General features: G+C 42.8%; 2 protein-coding genes across 11 annotated transcripts in view; one reads left to right on the forward strand and one right to left on the reverse strand.

Annotated features, from left to right (window-relative positions):
• Positions 1-12,121, forward strand: part of Fancd2 (FA complementation group D2) — an 85,895-nt gene extending 73,774 nt beyond the window's left edge. For 8 of the 9 annotated variants that reach the window (XM_050148420.1, XM_050148419.1, XM_050148418.1 and 5 more), the window contains 5 exons: positions 3,870-3,944; positions 4,438-4,512; positions 5,928-6,074; positions 9,257-9,385; positions 11,699-12,121. In XM_050148420.1, the coding sequence (XP_050004377.1) occupies positions 3,870-3,944; positions 4,438-4,512; positions 5,928-6,074; positions 9,257-9,385; positions 11,699-11,770 (498 nt within the window). In that variant the 3' untranslated portion in view covers positions 11,771-12,121. The remainder of the gene's footprint in view (positions 1-3,869; positions 3,945-4,437; positions 4,513-5,927; positions 6,075-9,256; positions 9,386-11,698) is intronic. The other variant, XM_050148423.1, reaches the window with a different exon arrangement.
• A 619-nt stretch (positions 12,122-12,740) lies between these two features.
• Fancd2os (FANCD2 opposite strand) lies at positions 12,741-15,294 on the reverse strand. 2 transcript variants are annotated; one of them, XM_050148439.1, is made up of 3 exons: positions 15,015-15,184; positions 13,368-13,952; positions 12,741-13,255 (listed from the first exon to the last, which is right to left on the reverse strand). In XM_050148439.1, exon 2 carries the CDS (start codon positions 13,942-13,944, stop codon positions 13,408-13,410), a length of 537 nt encoding a protein of 178 aa, XP_050004396.1. In that variant the 5' UTR covers positions 13,945-13,952; positions 15,015-15,184; the 3' UTR covers positions 12,741-13,255; positions 13,368-13,407. The 2 variants fall into 2 exon arrangements, with proteins under 2 accessions (XP_050004396.1, XP_050004397.1); XM_050148440.1 differs by lacking the exon at positions 15,015-15,184 and adding an exon at positions 15,222-15,294 and having other exon boundaries at positions 12,741-13,952.
• Positions 15,295-19,300: the final 4,006 nt, after the last annotated feature.

The raw sequence follows: 19,300 nt of genomic DNA on the forward strand, positions 1-19,300 counted from the left end.
TGGGCCTGGTGGCATATACCTTTAATCCTAGAACTTGACAGGCAGAAGCAAGTGAATCCCGGTGAACTTAAGGTCAGCCTGGTCTTCTCAGGGATTTTCAGGTCAGCTAGGGCTCCATAGTGAGACCCTACCTCAAACCAGCTGACAAACCAAAAGAGCATGCTCACCCTCACCCTCCCGCCAGTGCTTTTAGGTAGTGGAGGAGGAGCTATGGATGGAACCTCCCCTTTTTTAGTGTATTTTTTTTATTGATATTTATTGAGCTCTACATTTTTCTCTTCTTCCCTCCCTGCCTCTCCCCTCCCCCCTTCAGCCCTCCCAATTTCCTCAGGAGATCTTGTCTTTTTCTACTTTCTACTTCCCATGTAGATTAGATCTATGTAAGTCTCTCTTAGTGTCTTCATTATTGTCTAAGTTCTCTGGGATTGTGGTTTGTAGGCTGGTTTTCTTTGTTTCATGTTTAAAAGCCACCTATGAGTGAGTACATGTGATAATTGTCTTTCTGTGTCTAGGTTACCTCACTCAAAATAATGTTTTCTAGTTCCATCCATTTTCCTACAAAATTCAAGATGGTGTTATTTTTTCTGCTGTGTAGTACTCCATTGTGTAAATGTACCACATTTTCCTTATCCATTCTTCGTTGAAGGGCATCTAGGTTGTTTCCAGGTTTTGGCTATGACAAACAATGCTGCTATGAACATAGTTGAGCACATGTCCTTGTGGCACGATTGAGCATCCTTTGGATATATACCCCAAAGTAGTATTATTGGGTCTTGAGGAAGGTTGTTTCCTAATTTCCTGAGAAATCGCCACACTGACATCCAAAGGGGCTGTACCAGCTTGCATTCCCACCAGCAATGCAGAAGTGTTCCCTTTTCCCCACAACTTCTCCAGCATAAGTTGTCATCAGTGTTTTTGATCTTGGCCATTCTTACAGGTGTAAGATGGAATCTCAGAGTTGTTTTGATTTGTATTTCTCTGATGACTAAGGATGTTGAATATTTCCTTAAGTGTCTTTCAGCCATTTTAGATTCCTCTGTTGAGAGTTTTCTGTTTAGGTCTGTACTCCATTTTTTTTATTGGATTATTTGTTCTTTTGATGACCAGTTTCTTGAGTTCTTTGTTTATTTTGGAGATCAGACCTCTGTCTGAAGTGGGGTTGGTAAAGATCTTTTCCCATTCTGTAGACTGTCGTTTTGTCTTGTTGATTGTGTCCTTTGCTTTACAGAAGCTTTTCAGTTTCAGGAGGTCCCATTTATTAATTGTTTCTCTCAGTGTCTGTGCTGCTGGGGTTCTATTTAGGAAGTGGTTCCCTGTGCCAATGGGTTCAAGTGTACTTCCCGCTTTCTCTTCTATGAGGTTCAGTGTGGCTGGCTTTATATTGAGGTCTTTGATCCATTTGGACTTGAGTTTTGTGCATGGTAATAGATATGGGTCTATTTTCATTCTTCTACATGTTGATATTCAGTTATGCCAGCACCACTTGTTAAATGTGCTTTCTTTTTTTCCATTTGATATTTTTTGCTTTCTTGTCAAAAATCAGATTTTCAAAGATGTGTGAATTGATATCCGGGTCTTCTGTTCGGTTCCATTGGTCCTCCTGTCTATTCTTATGCCAATACCAGGCTGTTTTCAGTACTGTAGCTCTGTAGTAGAGTTTGAAGTCAGGGATTGTGATGCCTCCACAAGTTCTTTTATTGTACAGGATTGTTTTGGCTATCCTGGGTTTTTTGCTTTTCCAAATGAAGTTTAGTACTGTTCTTTTGAGGTCTTTGAAGAATTTTGAAAAAAAAAAAAAAAGAAAGAAAGAAAAGAATTTTGTTGGGATTTTGATGGGCATTACGTTGAATCTGTTGACTTTTCTTTTTTAAGTTATTTTTTATTATTTTTAACTATTTGCATGTGTGTGTAACTATGTGTACGGACATGTGAGTGCAGGTGTCCACAGAGGTCAGAGATACTGGGTACCCTAGAGCTGGAATTAGAGGTGATTATGACCTGATGATCCTCTGTATTTCCTCCATGTCTATTATGTCCCCCTTTTCATTTCTGATATTGTTAATTTGGATATTCTCTTTCTGTCTTTTGGTTAGTTTCTATTTTGTTGATTTCAGCTCTCAAATTGATTATTTCCTGCCATCTAGTTCTCTTAGGTGGGTTTGCTTCCTTTTGTTCTAAAGTTTTCAAATGTTCTGTTAATTCACTAGTGTGGGATTTTTTTCCAGCTTCTTTATGTTGGCATTTAGTGCTATGAACTTTCCTCTTAACACTGCTTTCATTGTGTCCCATAAATTTGGGTATGTTGTGCGATCATTTTCATTGTATTTTAGGAAGTCTTTAATTTCTCCCTATATTTCTTTTTTGACTCATTGATGATTCAGGTGAGCATTGTTTAAGTTCCATGTGTTTGTGGGTTTTTTGGAATTAGTATTGCTGTTGACTTCTAGTTTTAAACCATGGTGATCTGATAAGGTACATTGGGTTATTCTAGTTTTTTTGTATTTGTTGAGGTTTGTTTTGTTACCGAGTATGTGGTCAATTTTTGAGAAGGTTCCATGAGGTGCTGAGAAGAAGGTTTCTGTTTGGATGGAATATTCTATAGATGTCTGTTAAGTCCATTTGAGTCATAACATCTGTTAGTTCTCTTATTTCTCTGTTCATTTTTTGTCTGATCGACCTGTCCAGTAGTGAGAGGGGAATGTTGAAGTCTCCCACTATTAGTGTGTGGGGTTTAATGTATAATATAAGCTTTAGAAGTGTCTCTTTCACATATGAGGGTGCCCTTGTATTTGGGGCATACATGTTCAGTATTGAGATTTCCTCTTGATGGATTTTTCCTGTGACTAATATGAAATGACCTTCTTTATCTCTTTTACTGATTTTAGCTTGAAGTCTATTTTGTTAGATATTAGGATAGCTACACCTGCTTGGTTCTTAGATCCATTTGATTGGTATTTTTTTTTCCCAACCCTTTACTCTAAGACAATGTCTGTCTTTGAGGTTGAGATGCGTCTCTTAAATGCAGAAGAGGGATGGAATCTGCTTTCATATCCAATCTGTTAGCCTGTGCCTTTTTATGGGTGAGTTGAGTCCATTTACATTAAGTGATATTAATGACCAGTGATTGCTATCTCCTGTTAATTTAGTTTTCATCATTGGTGGTGTTAATTTTTGCGTTTTTTTCTTCTTTGTGAAGTTCCCCCTTTTAAAGTCTTGTAAGGCCCAAGGCTTTGGGTGTTGCTCAGTTGTAGAGAACCTGCTTGGTGTGTGCAAAGCCCCAAGTTCAGTTCTTTGCTCCACAAGACACATAAAGAGCGTGTGATGTGGTTTGAATATGGGGTTGATATTCTGACTGTTGTATCCATGCCTGCCCTAGAATTGATGGTAAGCTCAAAAGGAATATGATGGGGAGAACACTTCTTCCCTACTCTTGGTGTCTTCTTCCAAGTCTTGGTATCTTGTGGCTTTCCCTCTTCTTCAGTCTGCCGTGGTCCAGTGCAGGAGATGAGTGTACTGGAGGAATAATGTGATTGGAAACAGGCCATGTGTTCCCTTGGTCCTCTCAGTTTCTCCTTTTGAATGAGTTATCCTCAGGGGGATGGAGATCAGCTGCTGCTCGTGTTCTCAGAGCAGAACAAGGGCTCTGGCCATTGTCTGTGTCTAAGTACAAGAGTCCACTTAATTCTGGAACTTCTTTATATAGCAGGCCTATTTGCTTTTCAACTTCAGTTACATCCTCCAAATTAACTTTTTGAACCACTCCCAATTTATTTTTAATGTATACAAGTTAGTGGCCTATGCTGCCTCATCTGAGGGCTTTTCAAGTAAAAGTCCTCAGCCGGAGTTCAGCACTGTGTCTCTCTCTCCAGTATGGACGTCACTTTGTGGAAGCATTTCTGAAGCAGTGTATGCCCCTCCTCGACTTCAGCTTTCGGAAACATCGGGTAAGAACTGAGAGCAGAGCCAGTTGCCAGGGTTCTCTGTGGCTATTTCTTAGTGGGGGCTGGGGCTTCAGCAATCTGTTGCCTACATTCTGAGCAGCAATTTTAAATGACACCATGCCAGCTCTAGCCAGAAGTGCCCAGAGAAGCTGAGGCAATCAAATCACTCTGTTCAGACCCACCTCTACACTTCTCTCCAATCTTTGGGCTTATTCCCTTTAATGTTACTTCATTGTGTTGCTCTACACCAGGCTCTTCTGTGCTGTGTCTCTGCAAATACTTTAGAAGCCACTTGAGCTATAAAATAGGCTTGGTAGACTTTTATTAGCACTAAGTAGTCAGCATTCCCAACTGAGGGCCAGACTCAGATAATTATTAGCATAGGCTGGGACCTACAGAGTTTATCCTCCTTGGAGCCCCTGCTGCAAGAACATATTGCATCTGAAATAACATTAGAATGTTAAACCAGAACATTTATAAATTTTATTGTTGTTAGGAAGATGTTCTGAGCTCGCTGGAAACCCTTCAGCTGAACACAAGGCTCCTTCATCACCTTTGTGGACATTCCAAGGTAAGAGATGTCTCATTATGAAGCATATCCAGCTATGGCCTGAAAGTCAGTCTTTCTGCTGAGATTGTGACATAGGCCACCAGACCTAGCTTTCAACCCTGTGTCCAAGCAGTTTATTTAGAGTCAGCAAATCCTTTGTTACTGGATGAGTCTGGCAGTTACCTAAAGAGAAAATTTTGTATTTAGGCCCAAATTCTAAATTTGGACTCAAGTGTGATATATAATCCCAGTACTTACTTAGAGGCTGACTGGCCTAGGCTACATGGAAGACACTCTCTCAGAACAAATCAGCAAACCAAAGTCCACTTCATGGGGTAAGAGAACATAGAACACTCCCAGATGAGTACCCTTTTACAAAGTGTCCTTGAGTTAGGGCTTCTGTTGCTGTGATGAAACACCATGACCAAAAGCAACTTGGGAGGAAAGAGTTTATTTAGTATGCATATCCTTTGAAACCTGGGCAGGAACCTGGAGAGAGGAACTGATAGAGAAGCCATGCTTACTGACTTACTCCTTGTAGCTTGCTCAGCCTGCTTTCTTATAGAACTCAAGACTACCAACTCAGGGGTAGCCCCACCCTTAATGGGCTAAACCCTCCCACATCAGTTACTAATTAATAAAATGCCCTATATACTTCCTGCAATGCAGTCTTATGGAAGCATTTTCTCGATTGAGGTTCCCTCCTTTCAGGTGACCCTAGCTTGTGTCAAGTTGACATAAAACTAGCCAGCACACAAAGAGATGCGGTGGGAGAACTGTTTGGTGGGAACTGCTGGAGTATTCCCAACCAGGCATCTTAGAACATTTGAGCTACACGACTTGGTTGTCTCCTGTGAGAATATCTGAGTGTTACAGATCTTCTCTAAGTCAGGTGTCATGGCCCATGTTTTTAATTCAGCACTTGAAAGGCAGAAGCAGGTGGTTCTCTGTGACTTCAAGGCCAGCCTGATCCACATAGTTTCCAAGACAGCCAGGGCTACATAGTGAGACTCTGGTGGGTGAGGGGATCCAACAGCATCAACAACAAAATAACCCTCCAATTGATGCTGCTGAACCCTTGTCACGTTTGAAGGAACATAGAAACAGTGGTGGCTTCTGTGGTACCTGGCAAACCAAACGATTCTTTGAACCATTTCTTAAAGTTGACCAGAGCTAAATAGCATTATATACACCTTGAAGTAATTTGCTGATGATTAGTCAACAGAGCTCATACCAGGCACCTAGAGGTGCTGGTGGTGTGTCTTTTAGTTCTGAGTTTTTAGCTGACATTCTTTTTGGAGTACTCATCAAACTAGTACTGTTTGATGGACCAGGTCTCTGGGCCATATTGGCCAGGCGTATCCTCTTATTCTTCAGGTATGACACGTTCAGACATGAAACATGATGACAGAGCTGGATGATTTCTTTCTCTGCAGATTCACCAGGACACAAGACTCACCAAACATGTGCCTTTACTCAAAAAGTCCCTGGAGCTGTTAGTTTGCAGAGTCAAAGCCATGCTTGTCCTCAACAATTGTAGAGAGGCTTTCTGGTTGGGTACTCTCAAAAACCGAGACTTACAGGTAAGCCTGAAGTTATTAGTTATGGACTCCTACACCCATTCTTTTTTTTAAAATTTTTTTAGATAATTTGTTTGTTTGTTTGTTTGTTTATTATGTATACAACATTGCTTCCAGGTATGCTTGCATGCCAGAAGAGGACACCAGATCTCATTATAGATGGCTGTGAGCCACCATGTGGTTGCTGGGAATTGAACTCAGGAACTCTTAACCTCTGAGCCATCTCTCCAGCCCTCCTACACCCATTCTTACACCAGAAGAAATACTAAAGAGGTCACCCAGACCTTGTTTTCCTAATAAGACTGCTTTTAGTTGGGCCTGGTGGCACAGACTAGTAACCCAACTCCCTTGAAGTCTGAGGCAGAAGGATTACAAGTTTAAGTTTGCCCATCTACAAAGTGAGTTCAAGACCATTCTGGGCAATTTAGCAAAACTGTCAACAAAATTAAAAGTAAATAGAGGAGCCGGGCAATGGTAGTGCACGCCTTTAATGTATGTAACTCCAGTTTAGGGATCCAACCCCCTTTACATGCCTCCATGGGCCTGCATTTGAAGATGTCTAATTTAACATTAGTGCAGCCATGACAGCCTACAGACTAAGAATACTGGGACTAGGCCTCATCCTGACAATAACCAGGAAAAGCCACAGACTGTACCCTGTGAGGGACCAGTCAGAGTTGAGGCAAACAAGTACTACATGCTCCAGAACATTAAGGATAGCATACCTAACTTAGATGTAGGTTGCCAATTTCCTTGCAACAACACAGATACCAATCCTATTTGACAAGACTTCTGCTACCTCACTTCTGCCCAAACTGTTCAACTCCCATCTGAATCTAAAACTCCCCTACCCCCATCCTTTATTCCTTAAAAACCCTGCCATAGCTAAGCTTAATGCTCTCTCTGATCCAACTGCTATGTTGGTGTGATGGATGGAGAGCCAAGCTCAAGTTCACAATAAAGGCTCTTTGCTTTTGCATACGAATTCGGACTCCTGGGGGACTCATGACACAGGCATAACACATGCATGTGGTACACAGACACATGCAGGTAGAATGGTAGAACACTAATAGACATAAAAATAAAGGTTAAAAAATTTCACAATACTATTTAGCAGGACAGTGGAGATGCATGCTATTAATCCCAGTACTCGGGAAGCAGAGGCAAGCAGATCTCTGTGAGTTTGGAGCCAGTTTGGTCTACAGAGCAAGTTCTAGGACAACCAGAGCTACATTGTGAGGCCCAGTCTCAAAAAACAAACAAATAAAAAAGAGGAAAAAAAAAAAAAACAAGAAGCCAGTTTTGTACAGCGCTTTCTCTGTGCCAGAGAGATACTTGTAAGCCCCAATGAGAGCAGATTTTTAACATTTTCACATATGGACAAACTTTTGAATTTTTCCTAAAGCAGTCTTATTACTAAAAATTCTCTCCAGTTTTAACAAATGGGCATGTCAAAGGGTCTTTGTCTGATTACCTGGAACCCGTTTGCATGTTATGCTGTTTCATAATGTCAGAATCACTCCCTTTCAGGGTCCATTTCTTCCTTGTTCATACTTAGACTACCTGGGGGTTGTTTTTAACATTTTAAAATATTCTGTATGTGTACCTCTGTGAGTTTATGTGCACCACATGTGTGCAAGATCTAGAGGAGGCCAGTAGAGAGTGTTTGTTGAAGGAGCAGCAGGGCTGCATTCCGGCAGCCCTGGCTCCCACATGGCTAGCTTTACCCAAAATAATTACACAGAAACTGTATTCTTTTAAACACTGCCTGGCCCATTAGTTTCAGCCTCTTAACCCATTTCTATTAATCTATGTAGCACCATGAGGTGCACTTACCAGGAAAGATTCAGCATGTCTGACCTGGTGGCTGGCTGCCCTGGAGAGAGCTACATGGTGTCTGAGCTCACTTCCTCTTCCTCCCAGCATTCTGTTCTGTTTACTCCGCCTATCTAAATTTTAACCTATCAAGGCCAAGGCAGTTTCTTTATTTAACCAATGACCTTCCTCCATCAAATGTTTTTCCTAGATCTGTAGTTACATAGGCATTTGTGAGCCGCCACGTAGGCACCGAGAACTAAGCATAGGTCCCATGTAAGAGCAATAAACACTCAACTGCAAAACCATCTCTCCAGCCCCACTAGCTGAATTTTATAATGCTATATATGAAAGGAATAGAATAGTGGTTTTCTCTCGTACAAATCAAACTTAGGGAGTCAATTCTGTTGGTTTTCTTGGAGAAACTTGAAGCTCACGATGGTAACTTTCGCAGACTTTTTAGCAGTGAGTTAGTGAACCAGGGTTTGAGTCCAGACAGTTCCTTAGACTCTGCTTGGTGTTTGTGGTCATGTGTGCTGCTTGAGGTACGAGCCGGGCAGTGGTGGTGCACACCTTTAATCCCAGCACTCGGGAGGCAGAGGCAGGTGGATCTCTGTGAGTTCGAGGCCAGCCTGGTCTACAAGAGCTAGTTCCAGGACAGGCTCCAAAGCTACAGAGAAACCCTGTCTCGAAAACCCAAAGATAGAGATAGATAGGTAGATAGATAGATAGATAGATAGATAGATAGATAGATAGATAGATAGATAGATAGATAAAAAAATAACCTTGAGGGTACTGAGAGAGAGTTTTTGGCAACAGGGTCTCGTTGTGTAGCCCACACTAGCCACAAGCTTTGATTACAATTCCAGCTTTTGGAACAATTTTAGATCCATATTTGGCATTAACTGAGAAGAGTCATCAATACAAAATCTAGAATATAAAATATGGACCTTGTATAGAACTATGTATCAGTTCCATGAACATCTCAGAAACCTGGAACTGAATAGTGTTTCCCTAAATGACAGGTCAGAGGTTATGTTATTGTTCTTATAATATTCTTACAGCTTTTTCTTTTTTTTTTTTCAATTTATTGTGTATACAGTGTTCTGCCTACATGCATGCCTGCATGCCAGAAGAGGGTACCAGCTCTCACTATAGCTGGCTGTGAGCCACCATGTGGGTGCTGGGACTTGAACTCAAGATCCCTGGAGGAGCAGCCAGTGTTCTTAACTTCTGAGCCATCTTTTCAACCCAGTTGATATGTTTTGAATGGCTAGAATATTCCTTCTGTAATACCTAGAAACTCGGCCTTCCTCAAAACCATAAGTGTGCTCATTACGATGCCCCATTTCTTCTGCTTCTTCATTTAGGGTGAAGAAATTATTTCCCAGGGTCCCTCTTCCCAAGAGAGCACTTCAGAGGACAGTGAGGACAGCGTGACATCCCACGTCTCCAAGAACAGAGCAACAGAGTCATCTTCACAGGCTGTACTGGTATTGGTAGAACATTTTATTAAATATTCTTTGTTAGCCCAAAGTACAGGATTTTCTCTGTATATATTTATTGTTAAATACTTCTGCGCCCATCTCCATCCCTACAAAAGGCATATATGAATGCTTTGAAATCTGTGTAATACAATTACATTGTCTGAGGCTCACTCAAGTATCTCTAAAGGTGTGTTGAATATTTGTCTACAGCTTACGGGGAATTATAGCTCAGTGGTAGAGCATGTATTTAGCATGTACATATTTATACATTCAGTTGTACCAAAAACAAAGTGGAGATTTTTTTCTTCCATTATATAGTGTTCTATTTTCCATGATCTTGTGTGTAAAAGTGTTCTAGAAGGGAGAAAAGACCAGCATGTTCTGTGTTAAAATGAATTAAACCATTTCAGCTTTGTTTTGGCAGTCCTAGACCTGGAACTTAATATGTAAATCGGGCTAGCTTTGAATTCACAAAAATATGCCTGCCTGTGCCTCCCAAGTGCTGAGGTTAAAAGTATGCACCACCATGCCCAGCCGTTTCAGGTTTTTTTAAACATGTATATTTATTGTGCATGTTTTTCTTTACATCGTGTGTGTGTGTGTGTGTGTGTGTGTGTGTGTGTGTGTGTGAGAGAGAGAGAGAGAGAGAAGGGGGCGTTGAACACCCCGCCTCCCTCAGGGACTGACGTTAGAGTTGTGAGCCACCATGTAAGTGCTGGGAGTTGAACCTGGCCCTCTGGAAGAGCAGTCAGTGCCCTTAACACTGATCCATCTCTCTAGCCTCTCCTCCTTGTTTTAACATACAAAATTGAAACATGAAAGCAGAAGCCTGGAGTCAAGCTGCGACTACAAAGGAATAAAATACTCCAGGCCTTCATATTCTATGGACAGGTGCTTTTGTGAATTTAATATAAGCTATATGAAAATGTGTGCAATCAAGTTTGCTCAGTTCATTTGTGTTCTGGATACCAGGCAATTTAGCTAAAAGCTGTGCACAGAAAGACTGTCCATGATGACGTCTGTAGGCTCTATTTTAGTTCTATAATCGACCTCTTCTGATTTACTCTTAGAAAGAATTCGAGGTAGTCAGTATACTATGCTTCCAGTACATAAATGTGTCCTAGTAAAGGAACAAACCAGTTTCATGCTGGACTCCTGTTGAATATGCCAGTGCTTGTTGTAACCATTGTTTATACACACAATACAAATACATATTTGCTTGTTTGTTTATTCCTTTTATTTGTATATGCAGTCTTGCTATGTAGCCCAGGCTGTCTCTGAACTCAGTCTTCCTGCCTTGAATTCCTGAATCTTGGGACTACAGACCCATTTTTGTTCTGTACCATATTTGTTCTGTATTGAATTGATAATGTTACTTTGTTTCTGTGTTTTATGTCTGAAGAACAATTGGAACGCTTTGGCTTATTTAAAGATCATGCTGATTTTGTTCAGTTGTAAATAATTCAATATCAAAATGACCTCTCTGGCTAGGGAGTGGTGGCACGTGCCTTTAATACCAGCTCTCGGGAGGCAGAGGCAAGCGTATCTCAGCGAGTTTGAGGCCAGCCTGTTCTACAAAGCAAGTTCTGAATCAGATAGGGCTACACAATGAGACCCTGTCTCAACAAAACAAAAACCTTTCTCTATGGTCTTCACTTACAGTTTGTGGCAAGAATTATAGAGGAGCCAAGCACATGCTCTTACTTAGTCCCAGCACTTGGGAGGCAGAAGGAGGTGGATCTCCTGAGTTTGAGGATAGCAAAGGGCTGTATAATGAGACACCCCCCCCCCCATCTCAGAAAACAAAGAACAAAGGAACTGAAATGTGGTTGAATGTGCCTATAATCCCAGCACTTGGGAGGTAGAGGAAGGTCACAAGCTCAAGGTCCTTCTTAACAACTTAATGATTTGAGATGAGCTTGTCTCAAAACAAAAAGCAAACAAGAGGGGACTTCTGCTTTATTTTACAGGGTTTTAAAATTCACATTGCTTTTACAAGCGGAAATAGCTAGGTGATGGTGGCACATGCCTTTAATCCTGGCACTCAGAAGGCAGAGATAAGCAGATCTCTATGAGTTTGAGGCCAGCCTGGTCTACATAGTGAGTTCCAGGACAGTCAGGGTTGTTACACAGAGAAACCCTGTCTCAAAAAAGCAAAAAAAAAAAAAAAAAAAAAAAAAGAGAGAGAGAGAAAGAAAGAAAGAAAGAAAGAAAGAAAGAAAGAAAGAAAGAAAGGAAGGAAGGAAGGAAGAAAAGATCCATAGTGTACATCTGTGGCAGCTGTGTTGCAAGAACTCAAGAACATTTTTCTCCTTTCTCCCTTAGGATGGGGAGGATGAAGCCAGTGATGGACACAGGGATGAAGATAATGGCGAAAGTGATGACAGCTCTGATTAGACCCCGGGACACAACTGCGCCTTCATCTCTGGCAGCCTCATACCCCTTTCTCTTTGCGATTTGAAGTCTGATCTCTGCCTTTCAAACCAGAGCTTCCTGTTTTTCCTTCAAGAGGAATTTTTATTTAATTAACCAATGGATTTCACAGGTTGTTGAACATCCAAGTTCCTGGCTCAGGATTTCATTGTAGCATCTATTGGTGGTTTGCATAAACATGGCCATGCTGATTCTGCAGAGTAAATGCTCTGACTGGCCTTTGGGAACTAGTTTTGAAACTGATTTATTTAAAAGTTCAGGCTTATGATAACTTTGTAAATAAACTATTTTCTGAGTTTTGCTTCAGATACCTTATTCCTCGCTTTAGATATGTCTCATTATTCAGGGATTGGGTGGGATTGAGTGAGGTTTGTGACCTACCAGGGCCTTAATATTATTTGTGTCAATGACCAAAGAAGTCAAAAAGAACATTTTAACTACCTTTTAATTGGATTTTTGTTGGGTTTTTGTTTTGTTTTGTGACAGGGTCTCTCTGTGTAGCCTAGCTATTATGGTATTCATGCTGACTAGGAGGGTCTTGAACACTGCTTTTGAATGTTTAAACACTTATTTTTGTTCTGTGTGGGGGCACATATGTGCTATGGGGCACATACGTGCTGTGGAGCACATGTGGAGAACTCAGGACACCTGATGGAAGTGGAGTTCTCTCCCTCTACCATGTGGGTTCCACATATGTGCTGTGGGGCATATATGTGCTGTGGGGCACATGTGGAGAACACAGGACACCTGGTAGAAATGGAGTTCTCTCTTTCTACCATATCGGTTCCAGGGGTCAAAACTCCAGACCTTTAGCTGCTTAGCCACCTCACCAGCTTGCTTTAAAATTTTTTATTAGCATAAAACGAAGGAAGAAAAGACATCATCAAACATCTGCTGGCATTTTATATATATATATAGTATTTATTTCCACCTTATTCTGAATTATGCCTAGAATCTAGTTGCAAGAATCATCAAAATATAGTTTATTAGAAATAGAACATCAGGAGCTAAAGTAGGGGATTCTCCTGTCATCGGCCAGGAAGCCCAGTCTCAAAGCTGCTGTTAGGCTCTTCCTCGCCATGCTATTAAGAGTGTTTAATATTTGCTATATTTTTACCCATGCTGGTATTAAAGTTATGTTTTACTTATTGACATTTGTTTGAGGCGGGAAAGCTGTTTTTAAGTTAGTTCTTAACCCACATACAGATTTTTGGTCCCTTCATCGTCTGGTTCCCAGTCAGCCATACATGTCTTTTCTTGGCATCCCTTTTCTTTGCCATCTCATTACTGACTTTGGCATTTGTGTGTTCACGCTAGGCTGGTTTGTTTGATAGTTTACTCACTATCACATTTGTATGTCAGTGTTAGGCTGACTTAAATAGCCATTAGCTTTACGGCAGAGATGTTCTTCCTCGCTCAGTATCACTGGTCAACTGGTCAGTCTTGTTTCTGAAGAGAAAGGGAGGAAGGGAACTTGTCACAGGTTGACTGAAAGGCAGAGTATCTGGCATGATTTTATGGTTGATTTATGTAGAGAGGTCTTTGTAAGCTTTGTACATACCACAGATGATGGTGTGGACCGCGGGTCAGATGGGGATCCTTTACTTGGAGTGCTGCAAGGCAAAGGTGCACTTCTTATAAGTGGCATACAGCAGGAGGATAGAGCGTAGCATTTGTTTGCACATAGTCACTGTCATCTGAATCTGAGACTCCTTGAGACCAGTGGGCCACTGATGCTCCCTGCTGATAATTTTGCTGAAGGCTGACTTGTCTGAGACTCTGAAGGTTCCGGTCCACTTGGGTGGCTGGGCTGTGATGACCCTACCGAAAACAGAATCTACTCCATGGAGGCGGACTGGCTGGGGCTTCCTCACCAGTCCTTTCTTGTTGTTCACTGCTTGGAGCTCTGGGGTGTGGCAGGGTAACTCGGGGCTCTCTCCAGGCGCCACAAGTGGGCTGTCTATGACAAGAGTGACTTCTTGAAAGCACAGCTGCACTTCAAGGTCAGAAGGGGTATGCGGGAAGCAAGGAGAGGCCCTGAAAGGGTGTTTGGAGCAAGGGGTAGGTGTTGTGTGCCGCAGCCATTGGAAGCTCTCATCCAGTGGAGTCCATGGTGACCAGAGCTGGTATCCCGCCATTGACAGTCCTAAAGGGAAGGAATCAGACATGGAATTTCCCTGCTGTGCTTTGGGGGAGGGGAGAGGCATTACTGTGCAAATTCACATCAGTCTCATTACTGGCTTAAACTTTGTGGGTCCCACTACATGGCAGGGGTCAGTAGTTCTGTAGAGGGCAGCAGATACTGACTGGTAACTGCTGCACACACTCAACCTCCCCGGGTAAGGACGTTCACCCATTCTGCAGATGATACGGTTTTGTCTGAAATGGAGACTTTCAGTCAGTGCCTCTTGTGGGCACAAGTGGCTGGACTTCATGAGACATTATTTGATGAGAAGAAACTCAGCCCATGCCCTGCAAGCATTTGTAATTGGTGCTTCCGCAGAGCCCTCAAGAGTATAACGCTGAACTAGCAGTTTAACTTCGCTATGGACCTAGTAGAAATGCAAACTCTTAGGGCCCATCTCAGACCTACTTAATTAGAAACGTGGGTGGGGCCAGACGTTTGCACGTTTGCAAACCCTCCAAAGATTCTGTTGCACCTTACAGTTCGCAGTTTACAGTGTGGCTTTTAAGCAGCCTCCAGTTTTCACTCTTCCTTATGAAGCAGGAGGATTGCTATTGAGTTCATTAACAGCCAGGGCTACATAGGGTAAGACCCTGTCTGAAAAGAAAACCCCAAAAACAACCAAGAGGAGGTTTCTGGTATGCCACCATGGCAAGGTGGATGTAGGCTAATTAATGCCTCTAAATATTTTTTAAAAATAAGATTCATTTCTAGATTTATCTCCTAAAAAAAAAAGGAAAAAGCTTTATCAAATGCCCAGACTAAACCAACAGAGATGGGAGGACTTTGGACTCCAGGTCTTTCCATCCCTTCACACAAGGTTTAAATAAAAATGGTTCTGCCCCAGTTCTCGGCCTTACAGGGAGTAACTTTAATCCATTCTGCAGGTAGGGGATGAACCTGGGTAGTCTTTACAAGGTGCTGTACTAGACCTGCATAGGAAACACCTGGTTCCCCAGTCCAGAAGACTTCCTTTTTATAGGTGCCTTCCTTCTAAGGAACCCGGATCCTCGATTTCCCCACCTGGGAAGGGGGAAGGCAGCGCCAAAGTGCAGCAGAAGTCCTCGTGAACTGTGAAAACATCCCGAGCGGCTGGGGTGCTTGGAGAACAGGCTTGTCTCCCTAAAAGTCCCTCCCTCGGAGCGGGAGCCACATGACCCTGCCCGAGGCCCGGGCAGAGGTGGGATCCCGGGCCCGGACCCACCATCACCATCTGGGCCGGGAGCTCACCTACTGAACTCCGCTCCAGAGTAGCAGCCGCATTTTTTTTTTCTCCGTCCTGGCGCCTAGCAACCCCCTTTGTGATTCAGGATCATGGGGGCGGGGCGGGGCGGGGCGGGGCGGGGGCTGGAGACGCCCTTTCTAGGAGCTAGAGGACACAAGACAGCCCCAGTGCCACCCTTCAGTTCCTCTCCACCCCATCACACCCTTTGACAAGGACACAGAGGACAAATTCCCCACATCAAAGACTGTGGTCAAGTATGGACGTTCCAAGATTATAAATCAGTGTTAAAAATTAACCTTTATTAGTTATTCCATGGCTTACACTGTGCTCCAGTGTCTGGGAAGATTTTATTATTGTACTGCAAGGGCGCCAGTGCAAACAAAATTATAAATGCTTGCCTGTTAAGAGAATAATACATTTTACCATAGCTTTCTGCCTGAAAACTTGTCTTCTTGAAATTCAAATATTATTTTTAAGTTTGTGTTTGTCTGTGTGGATTTATGTGCAACTTGTCTGTGCAGGAGACCTTGGTGCCAGAAGAGGGCCATCAGAAACTGGATCCTCTGCAAGGGCATAAAGTACTTTCAACCACTAAGCCGTCTTTTCAGCCCCATACGTCACGTCTCTCTGTTGTCTGTTAAACCTCAGGATGCTTCTGTCTCATGTACGAAGCTGAGAAGCAGATGTTTCACCATTCCAAAACTCCAAAAGTCAGTGCTGTGAGCAGCGCGTCCATTAGCATGAATGGCAATGGGAGGCAGGAGTCCCCCCCCCCAATTATTTCAGTCTCTTATAGTCTGCAAGTGCCTGGAGGAATAGCAACTGTAACAACTTGTCTGCTTTTTTTTCTCAAGACAGTTTCTCTGTGTAGGGTGGCCTTGAACTCACAGAGAGCCACCTGCTTCTTTCTGCCTCCCGAGTGGGTGGCTGCCCGACCTCTGCTTTTTCTGCTTTTTATTTTTTGAGGGGGGCGGTTCAAGACAGGGTTTCTCTGTAGCTTTGGAGCCTCGAACTCACAGAGATCTGCCTGCCTCTGCCTCCTGAGCACTGGGATTAAAAGTATGCGCCACCACCGCCCGGCCTTGCTCTTTTCTTAAAAACAGAATTAGTTCTGCATTTCCCCTACTGTAGAACTTATTGTTTCGTTCAAAAAAAAAAATGGACAAGCTGAGCATTTTGGTGTACTTTTTTTTAATCTCAGCACTCATGAAACTAAGGCAAGCGTGCTGGCCCGAGTGTAAGGTCGGCTGGAATACACAGCAAGACACAGTGGGAAAAACACATTAACCTACAAGATGGATTTTAAAGTCTTGTTTTCTGAGACTGGGGGACTCAAGGGTTGGGGTCAGGCAGAGATCTGGGTCTAAAAGTCCTACAGAATGTTGAGGCATTTGTCCAGTGTAGTGATAGGAGCGGCGGGGCTTCGTCCCCAGCACCCCGGCCGCCTGCTAGCTCATGCCCGAAATAACAACACACAAATTGTATTCTTTTAAACACTGCTTGCCCATTATATCTAGCCTCTTCTCCGCTAACTCTCGCACCTAGACTAGCCCATTTCTAATAATGTGTGTAAGCACCCCAAGGTGCGCTTACTGGGAAGATTCTAGCCTACGTCCATCCTGGGTTGGAGCTGCCTGGGAGAGCAGAGCCTGGTGTCTCTGCTCCAGAGAGCAGAGCTGTCAAGTCTGAGCTCACTTCCTCTTCCTCCCAGCATCCTATTCTGTTTACTCCACCCACCTATGTTCTAAGCTATGAGGCCAAGCAGTGTGTTTATTACTTAACCAATGAAATCAACAGATTGATATATGACACTCCCACATCAGTCCAGTGCCCAGTGTGTATACATGTACTCCCCATTACAGAAGAGGTAAACAAAAAGGAATTTGGATGGCAATCAGAAAACAGAAAATGATGACACTTGGAAAAGAGGAAGTGCTTTGAGTTACAACTGTTCTCAGTCTGTTTTTATCTTCCTAATTAAGAGACACCTGCTAGGTGCTGGAGAGATGGCTCTGTGGTTAAGACCACCACTCACTGATCTTCTGGAGAACCCAGGTTCAATTCCCAGCACCCACATGGCAGTTCACAGCTGTCTGTAACTCCAGTTCCAGGGGACCCAACACCCTCACATAGACATCCATGCAGGCATAACACCAACACACATAAAATAAAAATAAATTAAAAAGACACCTGCTATTTAAAAGGCAAATGAAGCTATCGTTACAGCACAGTATTTTTTTTTTAATATGAACGTCCCAAAGCCAAGATCAGATGTTTAGAATTGTTGGGTAACGAGGGATCCATACTGTCATGACAATCTGTTCACAGTCCTCTGTGTAGTCTCCTCAGATCTAAGGGACATGTTCTGAGAGGTATCATTTGCTGTTACCTCCAACTGCTATCCAGCAAAATCAGAGTCTCCTTCTATTAACCAATTGCAGTCTTAGGAAGAAGTAAACACACATACACACACACACGCACACACTACAAAACACTGGCCCTAGCAAATGGCAATGTGTGAGGAGAAAGACATTCTTACGAAGGAGATAAGAAGCAGAAAGAACCAGGCTGAGCTAGGTGCAGGCTTTTGTGACATCGGGCTCTGGAGAACCCACTCCAGGAATTGGCGTTCTAGGAGCTGACCTTCCCACCTCAAGGTGATGCCTCCAAGACATGCATAAGTTGAAATTTTTAAAAATTTCTATTTTGGTGCCAGGTGGTGGTGGCACATGCCTGTAATCCCAGCACTTGGGAGGCAGAAGCAGGTGAATCTCTGAGTTCGAGGCCACTTTGGTCTATACAGTGTGCTCCAGGATAGCCTTGACTGCATAGAGAAACCGTGACTCAAAAACCCAAAATAAATAAATATATTTTATTTTTCTCTTAGGTATAGCATATCCTTTTATATTTCCATGTATCAAATTAGCATTTAAAGACTGCTTAATAAAATACTGCCATGGGTTAGCTAAACCATTGTTTGGCCTTACTCTAATTATTATTGCAAACATAACCTCAAAGTCCATCCTTATGGTTAAAGTGTTTTTCCCATTGTGTCTTACTGTGTATTTCAGCTGGTTACACTCAGGACAGGCCTTCTGTCTTAATCTTTTGTGTGCTGAGATTACAAGCATGCACAATGACCAGTTTGTTCAACAATTTTTTTAAAGATTTATTTATTATGTATAATAATTTTCTGCCTGCATGCCAGAAGAGGGCACCAGATCTCATTATAGATGGTCGTGAGACACCATATAGTTGCTGGGAATTGAACTCAGGACCTTTGGAAAGGGCAGCCCGTGCTCTTAACCTCTGAGCCATTTCTCCAACCCCTCAATGATTTCCTGAACAAAATGATTAAATGAAAAGGTTTGAGATTGTTTTGCGGTATTTTCCTCCCTCCCTCTCTCCTTTTCTCCCTCCCTCCCTCCCTCCCTCCCTCCTTCCTTCCTTCTGTGTCTGTCTCTCCTCTCTCTCTCTCTCTCTCTCTCTCTCTCTCTCTCTCTCTCTCTCTCTCTCTCTCACACACACACACACACACACATATACAACGCCCCCCAAGACAGGGTTTCTCTGTGTAGCCCTGGCTGTCCTGGAACTCACTCTGTAGACCAGGCTATACACACACACACACACACACACACACACACACACACACATACATATATATACATACATATACATACACACACGTAGTCTATCCTACCAAGTTGTTGAAAGGCATTTTAATCATGGAGATTCAGTCAGGGGGTCTCAGCAAACAATGGCACTGAGTTTGACCTCCACAAGGTGGAAGATGAGGAACCCACTCCTACAAATTATCCTCTGATTTCCACCAGACTAGAATCCGGTAGGCGCTCACACATATACATGCACACACACAAATATGAATAACTTTAAAAAAGAAAACGAGAATGAACAGAGCTTTTGACCCAAGCATGAAATGCATTTTTTTAAAAAAACGAGATTCGCCGGGCGTGGTGGGTATGCCTTTAATCGCAAGCACTCTGGAGGCCGAGGCAAGTGGGTTCGAGGTCAGCCTAGTCTACAAAGTGAGTTCCGGGATAGCTGAAGCTGTTACACAGAA

This window comes from Alexandromys fortis, unplaced genomic scaffold (assembly GCF_014885135.2).
Source record: "Alexandromys fortis isolate MF-2015 unplaced genomic scaffold, M_Fortis_MF-2015_v1.1 scaffold_59, whole genome shotgun sequence".
In the NCBI taxonomy this organism is placed as follows: Eukaryota; Metazoa; Chordata; class Mammalia; order Rodentia; family Cricetidae; genus Alexandromys; species Alexandromys fortis.

Excerpts from the sequence above, each read along its gene's own strand:
- Fancd2os (XM_050148440.1), bottom strand. The coding sequence starts at position 13,944 with ATGGCGGGATACCAGCTCTGGTCACCATGGACTCCACTGGATGAGAGC.